Source organism: Atta colombica, unplaced genomic scaffold (assembly GCF_001594045.1).
Source record: "Atta colombica isolate Treedump-2 unplaced genomic scaffold, Acol1.0 scaffold90, whole genome shotgun sequence".
Taxonomy (NCBI): Eukaryota; Metazoa; Arthropoda; class Insecta; order Hymenoptera; family Formicidae; genus Atta; species Atta colombica.
In genome coordinates this window covers 236,177-244,481 of record NW_017259584.1, presented here as the reverse complement: position 1 = coordinate 244,481, position 8,305 = coordinate 236,177, and the positions used below count along the sequence as shown (strand labels likewise).

Genomic DNA, 8,305 nt, shown 5'->3' with positions numbered 1-8,305 from the left:
ATGATTTTTCGTATACAGGTATAAATTTCTTTTATAAATTTTAATCATAATTGTTATTATTTATCATTTATTATTTGTTATTTTTTATTATTTATTTTTTTGTTTTTTTCAGTGAATATAAATGGTAGTAAAATGTTAAATTTTATTCTTATTATCTTATTTCTATATTATCTATATAATATTTATAAGAAAAAAGATAGAACAAAGAAAATGATAATATTTACGTAATTTAGCATTATATGTGGTAAAACAGGATCAATGTCATTATTTCAAGCAACAATTTGAATGCGTTTTCCGTTTCCATTGTTTAGAAAAAACTTATAAAAATTTATATTATTTTTCATTACTAATAATGCGAGGAGCCTCCATTCCATCAACATACTTCACAATATATATTTTGATAATATTACACGTCTTCTTGTTTTTTACAGCATACAACATGATTTTAATTTAGCATATTTATAAATATTATTAATCCTATAAGTTTAAATATAAAAAAATTCTATTCTCATGTCTATCAACTTGTAATTGTAACTTTCTATAAAATTTTATATGGATTTATATGAAATTTAATGTACACCTTCGTTACCTATATTTAAAGCAACTATAATTCGTTACTTTTAATTTTATGTATAACTACAAACTTCCTTATAACCTAGAAGTATCAGGCTTTCTCGCCAACAACAACCTCTGGCGGAGGCACAATATAGCGGAAAATTTAAATTGAAATTTATCCGGATTTTGGTGACGTACCCTATATACATATTACATTATGCTTTCTTTCATATCTCTTTTTCTTCATTTTCCTTTTTTCCTTTATCTCTTCTTTTATTTTTCCTTGCTCTTCCTTTCTTCTTTCTTTTCTTCTTCCTCTCTTTTCTATGAATTCTTTTCATGAAAAATAATTAATAAAAAAAAATATAATCGAGAGATAATATTTTATTCCACAACGCCATGCTTTCTTTCTTTTTTCCTTCTTTTTTTTTCCTTTTTTTATATTTTTTCAGATCATCATTCTTTTTTTATTTTTTCATCTTTTCTTTTTTTTTCGGTTCTTTCTTTTTTTGTAAGTTCTTTTCCTGATGAAAATTTTTCTCAACATTTTTCATAATTTTTCAGAATTTCTATATAATTTTATAACTTTCTCACATTTTTTATACAAATTCGAACATTTCTCAGAAAATCTTTTCTCAGAATTTTATATATATATTAATTATAAAAATATCGTAAGATTTTTAAGATTTTTTGTAAGTATTGTAATTTCTGATGAAATGTTATAAATCTAAAAAGTTAAAAAATATTTTTTAAAAATTATGGGATAAGAAATTCAAAATATTTCAGAATTCACTTGTATGAAAAATTTTGAGAGAAGATGTAAACTTTTCGAATATTTATAAGTTTTTCTAAAAAATGTTGCAATTTAAATAAAAATTATAAGAAAAATTTTCACCAAGGTTCCTTTTCATGAAAATCACTAATAACTGAAAATAAAATATAACTCCGAGATATTAACATAAATATAAATATTTTGCTCTATATAACATTATGCCTAGTAGTGCAACTTGATGCGCTAATGTAGCGCTAATTACTACTGACCGCTGTCATAGTATCTCTAAACTGAGCATTGTCAAAAATTTGGGAATGGGGGAGCCCATTTAGAAAAGAACGCATTCAAATCGGCCCAGGTACGTTTTCTCTCGTGCATGCGCGAAATGAGGATTACTCCCATTCCTTGAATGCTTAGTCTATCGCTCTATCTCACCTCTCAACTCTTCCGTCTCTGTCTCATTTTCATTTTTTGTCTTTCTTCTCTCTCTCTCTTTCTCTCTCTCTCTCTCTCTCTCTCTCTCTCTCTCTCTCTCTCTCTCTCATAGTTTATTTCCTTTTTACTTATTTTCTTTTTACTAAAAATATAAAAAATATACCTATATAAAAAAATATATAAATTTTATCACGATTTTTCTTTCCTACCTTTCTTCTTTTTTTCTTATCTTCCTCTCGTTTTTTGTCTCTCTTCTTCTATCTCTCTTTCTCTCTTCTAAATTCTGTCTTTTGTCTCCTATCTTTGTTCTCTCGTGTCATCTCTCATCTTTAATCTCTCTGATCTCGTCTCATCTCTGGTCTCTTTTCGTTCTCACTATCGTCTCAATTTCTTTCGTTTTCTTCTTATCTCATTCTTTTCTCATCTTTCATTATCTCTGCTCCATCTCACCTCTATTCTATCTATCTATCGTCTCTTTTATCTCCTTGTCTCACTTTCATCTTTTCTCTCTCTCTCTCTCTCTCTCTCTCTCTCTCTCTCTCTCTCTCTCTCTCTCTCTCTCTTCTAAATTCTATTTTTCGTCCCCTATCTCTATTCTCTCGTGTCACATCTCTCGCCTTTAATCTTTCTCGTCTCATCTCTCTCTGACCATCTCTTTTTCGTTTCATCTCTGATCTCTTTTCGTTCTCACTATCGTCTTTATCTCTTTCATTTTCTTCTTGTTTCACTCTCGTCTCACACTTCTTTCTTATTTCCAATGTCTTGTCTTGCCTCTGTCATCTCTTTCATTAAAAAATAAATAGTTTAGGAGATATTTTTTATATAAAAAATATACCAAAATGAATCATAAAATATCTCAAATTATTAATTAATATTAACAAATATTGAAAAGATCAGATTTTTGATTGAAATTGTGCTACTTTTAATGCGATTTTCACACATTGCCATCAGATTAGTTTGTCATTGATGGTAACTTTCAGGATATTCTAATAAAAGTATACAGATTGGAATATTTTAGAAACATACTTTGAAGAAAGAAGATTATATTATTTTCTAATCCTTGCCTTTTCTTTTTAGATCTTTCCTTTCAATAAATCTGAAAATAAAATAGCATAAAGAATCAATTCTTTTATAATTATAAAGAATTCTTTCATAATTATAAAAAATAGAGAGAATAAATTAATAGAGATTAAACTTATCTGATATTGAAGAGAAACTTTTAACACTTTGAAAAGAGATATCTTTTATATTATATTAATCAAGTAATTTTAACTTCAATACACAACCTCAATTGTCAATCACATTTATATTAATCAAAGTAAAAATCTCGACGATGATAGCCGCTCATGAAGTAAGCAGCATTATGAGAGAACTAATCAGCATCACGGAAAAGCGGCAACAATAAACTTCGAGAGATGCGAGCAATCAACTTAACGTCTCCTTTTTTAGGATTATCAATAGCTAATCGCATGACCGCGTCTGCGTCATTGTATTTCTCAGATAATTCTTTATTATTTTTAATTTTAAAAAAGATGCCTCTGCAATTGCCACAGATATTGGCACAGTTAATAAGATCCATAATGCTCTGTTGCTAAATTTGAAAAGATTTCCAGAAAACCATTTTTAGTTAATTCATTTAAAATATCAAGTAAAGTAGAGCTTTATATTTACAAGAGCTGTCTATTAAAATTTTGCGGCCCTCCAAATTTTGCGCCCTATGCTGGAGCATACCTGCTTAGTGCCTCGAAACGCCTCTGCTCTTCGGTGCCTCCACTTTCAGTCTATGGCTGCTTTCCTTTTAAGAGATAGTGATTGACACATAAATGTCGTTCTTTGTTATTATGTTGAATGTCAAAAAGGATAAAACGTTTGTATCTTCTAAAAGAAAAGCAGCTTTTGTTAAAAACTCCTAAAAACGGCAGAGACAGAACGTTTCTGTCGATTTGTGTCATCAGTGCTCATTTCTACCAAATTAACTTTAATTAACTTTAATTTCGGTTCAACTTATTCTTCTTTTTAATTTTTATAACTAGAAAAAGATATAATAGAATAAAATTAAACTTATTAAAAACATGATCTCACATTGATTGGGTCTGATTGAGCTTTAGGCTTCACCAGATTCCACTAAAACGTAAGATTATCTTTAATCTTTTTTGGTTCAATTTATTTTTTATAATTCTAAAGAATTATATAAAAAAATAAACAAGAAGTTAAACCGAGATTAAAGTCAATCCTACATGAATGGAACTTAAATTGAAAAACATCTATAATCTCATACACAAAAGAATCATTTAATGTGCATGGACGTTAAGATTTTTTATTTTTGTCGGAACTAATCACTAATCGTTTTCATTTTAACATTTTGTTATTTTTACAACTTATTTAATAACGCTGATTCGATTTACCTGTGAAAATTGAAGGGGAAGAATTGTTATTAGCTGTATTATCTTCATGTGCGGAAATGGAACCAACTTTTAAAAAAAAATAGTCTGATGGAAAATTTTGATAAGATAGAGCTTTTATGCGAGTGGATACTAAGAAGACAAATCTCGCATGGATAATCCTGAAAGCGGGACAATTTCGATCTCAAATTCGCCGAAATTATCACCGATACTTCTGATCCACGAAAACGATCTTTACTTTTGCCTCTCGCGATAAGATAACTCACATGTTGCATATGTTCAAGTCGACAGGAGCTACAAGGAACTGCAAGTATCTCCAGACAAGTGTCATTGCACAACTGATATTGACATGGCCATATTATTTTTTCGTCGGTATAAACTACACGCATAATCGAGTGATGGCATAAGATGTATTATCTTAATTAAAACTTGATAAAGAACAATAGATTTATGTATTTATTTATAGTGGATGGACAATAGATTTATGTATACCAAAGTTTTCATATTTCATGTTTATGTATCAAATTTCGCTATCGTTGAATGTCGTCTTTTTTCACAAGAGAAGGAAAATTTGGATTCTACAACCATACTTAGTATTTTAAACATGGTACATGATTACATGCTTCAATTAGTTTATTGATCTCTTCTCTTGAGAAGTTTCTTAAAATACTATATAGATAATTTTAATCTTCGAAAAGATACAATCATATAATGCACAATTTCGATAAACATCCTCAGCTATTACAAAACAATTCCTTTTTCGATAGGTTTATGTATAGTCTCTTACTGGAAAGCTCTCATATAGAATTGCGTTCACTGTCAGTGCTGAAAGTTTGTAGTGCATGTAACGTATACTATAGACTACAGATTTTCAGTACTACTAGCAGAATATCGAAACGCAGTCTGTATGAGAATTTCGCAGCACACATCGACATTTTGTCTTCGTTTGATGTATTGAATGAAACAGAAAAACAAAATAATTCCTATGTCTTTTGTTGGAAAGCTCCCATTATAAGCTGAATAAATCACCTTCTATTGAGTTCTGGCGGCAAGACACTCCAATCCTCGGTGTCGTAGTAAGGCCACATGGTATGTAATAATGTTAAATAAATAAGGAGCTTACGGCCAAAAAGAAGCGCACCGCACAAAATCACAATCTATACCAAACAGAACACGTACAGTTGCGCGATCAGTTTTGTACATTCTTTATCACTAATATAATAGCACCGGGACAAGGTGTGGATATTATCTCTTATCTCGGCGACTACCTTGATATCAGGCATTCACACTCATACAAATCCAGTTCTAAGCGAGATCTGATAAATCATTTTACAGTAAATTTTAGAATGCTCTTAGAAAGAAATGAACGTTCCTATTATCTGTGTGCAATTTTAATATACATTCTTCTTATATATCTAAAAGGAGATAATGTATATTCGATTAAAAAGAAATTCTTTATTCATAAAAATACATGCGATATAAATATGTACAATGCGTTAATATCGCAATGTATTATATATATTTACATATTAATATAAATTACCAAAGAATTAGAGACACAGCTAAGATAAGGAATTGTCGTCCTGATTACGAGGCGGTCGTATATCACTGTTTCTTTTGACGCAATCCACCAACCAATGTATGCCTTCATCTACTCCATCCCTTTTCAAATTATAGACCGTTATTTTACGTTATATAAAAAGTATACTATTAAAAATCCGCTTAAGAGGAGATTCCTGAGATTATTTTGAGAAAAATTTTATTACCAAAATATTTTCTTTAACATAACAAATATCAATAATTAGAAATATCAGTAATTATATCTTCGCATAATCTTTATATTACTTAATATTTACAAGAGGCAAAACTTAGCTTTCACTTTCAGCATTTTATATCATACTCGAACGCACAAATTTTAGACAGTATCTTTTGTTAACTTTAAATGATGCAAAAATTATTATAGCCTTGACATTTTTTGGGATGAGAATTTTCGTCTTAAAATAATCTTAGAAGCAGTCCCTTAAGCGTTGGTCTTTACGTGGACACCCTGTATATACAAGTGTCCCAATAACCACCTATTACCACCTGAAATATCTTCTAATCCATAAGGTTTAAAAATTCTTACACGGACTCTGATAATGGTTATTTATACATTGAAGATGACCCAAATTTAGAGTCGAAACGTTTGTATTATTGATTAATACATACATATTTAATTACTAGAGAGTTATCGATTTTTAAAAGTAACTCGTTACAATTACCGTCATTTTTAACTTTTCGTAATTTTCTATTACTTTGTTAAAATCGACGATCAAACACAGCGGATGAGGAGCTTTCTAATCTAGCGCTATAAGTGACTTGTGTCTAAATCGAGTAGAAACGATAAATGTAACTGTAAAATTACCGTTATCAAAAAAATATAATTACATTACCGTTACATACAGTTATCAAAAAAAATAATGCAGTTACTAGTAAAGTTGCCAAAAGTAACTTGTAACTTCGTAACAAGTAACGAGTTACTTTCATTCCCTGTTGATTATACACGATCAACCGTGTCGGTTCCCATTGGCATTATCGTTCCCTTTGTTCGATTAATCTTTGGAATCTGTTTTAACTCTCAGACCACAAGGAGTGGGCATAATCCCACCCGATTTTCATAATTCAGGCATTCAAACACTTTGAACAGGTGCTGAAACTGAAGGGGAAAAATTTAAGTTTCACCTCTACAATTCCTTTTCGGCAACCTTCTAATGCGCCATTAGCTAATTGTATGGTGTAAAGTACGTGTTGGGGTTACTCTAATCCCTTGTGGATACGTCAAAAAATCCGGACTTACTGTAAAGTTGAAATGTAAGTAGATATGATTAATTGCATTATTTATGATTTTAATCATGAGTGCACATCATAAAAAAATGATTTAATTCAATTTTAATATCCGAAAAAGACTTCTTCTTCTTCCTCGTTAATGATTCCCGCGGTAAATAGTAAATATAATAATAAATTGTTAATATTTACCATAGAAGAACATTAGGATTACTTTTTTTTTATTTATTTTTATCAAAATTCAAAGATTTTCGGTTTATGATTAATTCCGTAAAACTGAAAAATCACTCATTTTCACTTTGCAAAAAAAATATCGTTTTTAGAACAAATCACAAAAACGCATATAGTTTCTTAAATTTCAACTCATTTGTTGATTCATCACTAATAAAATCTTTTTTCGTTTATTTTTGACAAAGAGATGAGGTTTTAAAAAAAATTCATTGTTTTCACGTTTTTTTCCGATCCCTTTTTACTTATTACAAAATATCTTTTGTGTTACATTTTAAACTTTCTAACTCAAACATTCTTTTTTTTTCAGTCTTCAAACGATAAATTAAAAAAAAATTAGTTAAAATCGATGCACAATATGAGATACAAGCAAAAAAAAAACGCTGAGTTACAAATACTCATAGGATGGGTAGATATAGGAACTGCCAGAGTTGTGTATACTGAAGGTTAATATTAATTATTTAAAAAAATGAAGTTGACCTTAAAATCTTCGCAGTGCTTCCATCAGGACAAAAATTACTACCGCCATCATATGACCTTCTTCGTACCATGCAATTTTGATTCTACAAATTTCTTTTTTGGACTTTATGAATTCAAAGATATTTCAGGATAATGGTTATTGGCATATGTATATATAGTTATTGGGAGATATATATGTATATATACAGGATGTCCCGAAATTTTTTTTTCGACAAGCGCTCTTATGTATTGGGTTGTCCGGAAAGTTTCGTGCCGATGTTGAAGGAAAATTGAAAGAAGATTTAAATTTTAGTATACATTTATTAAATTATATAGGTTAGTCGGCACGAACTTTCCAGACAACCCAATAGATAGAGCGGATTAAACTGAGTCAAAAAGTTCTCTTTGCAATTTTCGCAGATATTAATTAGTAAAAATTGCCCCGAATATTGTCTTCAATAATTTTTTTCTCAAATTACAGGAAAATTGCAAAAGACAAAAATTGTTTATTTTCTTTTCATAGAACTCTAAGAATTTTTTCAGAATTTTTTATCAATTTTTTAGTACTGCATTTTCCTTTATATATATAAATTGCTTATTTTCTTCTTATAAAGTTTATATATATATATAT

General features: G+C 29.3%; 2 protein-coding genes across 8 annotated transcripts in view; both read right to left on the bottom strand.

Moving 5' to 3' along the window:
- The window catches only part of LOC108693509 (AP-1 complex subunit gamma-1), a 29,917-nt gene extending 24,501 nt beyond the window's left edge, over nucleotides 1-5,416 (bottom strand). For 2 of the 4 annotated variants that reach the window (XM_018202490.1, XM_018202493.1), the window contains exon 1: nucleotides 5,194-5,415. In XM_018202490.1, the coding sequence (XP_018057979.1) occupies nucleotides 5,194-5,252 (59 nt within the window). In that variant the 5' untranslated portion in view covers nucleotides 5,253-5,415. Of the gene's footprint in view, nucleotides 1-5,193 lie in introns of all 4 variants that reach the window. The other 2 variants (XM_018202491.1, XM_018202492.1) reach the window with 2 other exon arrangements.
- Nucleotides 5,330-8,305, bottom strand: part of LOC108693513 (ADP-ribosylation factor-related protein 1) — a 12,533-nt gene continuing 9,557 nt past the window's right edge. Inside the window, exons 5-6 of one of the 4 annotated variants that reach the window (XM_018202515.1) lie at nucleotides 5,708-5,826; nucleotides 5,330-5,579 (exon numbers count right to left, since the gene is read on the bottom strand). In XM_018202515.1, coding sequence (XP_018058004.1) covers nucleotides 5,727-5,826 — 100 coding nt within the window. In that variant the 3' untranslated portion in view covers nucleotides 5,330-5,579; nucleotides 5,708-5,726. Of the gene's footprint in view, nucleotides 5,580-5,605; nucleotides 5,827-6,603; nucleotides 6,860-6,950; nucleotides 7,000-8,305 lie in introns of those variants that run through there. The other 3 variants (XM_018202516.1, XM_018202518.1, XM_018202517.1) reach the window with 3 other exon arrangements.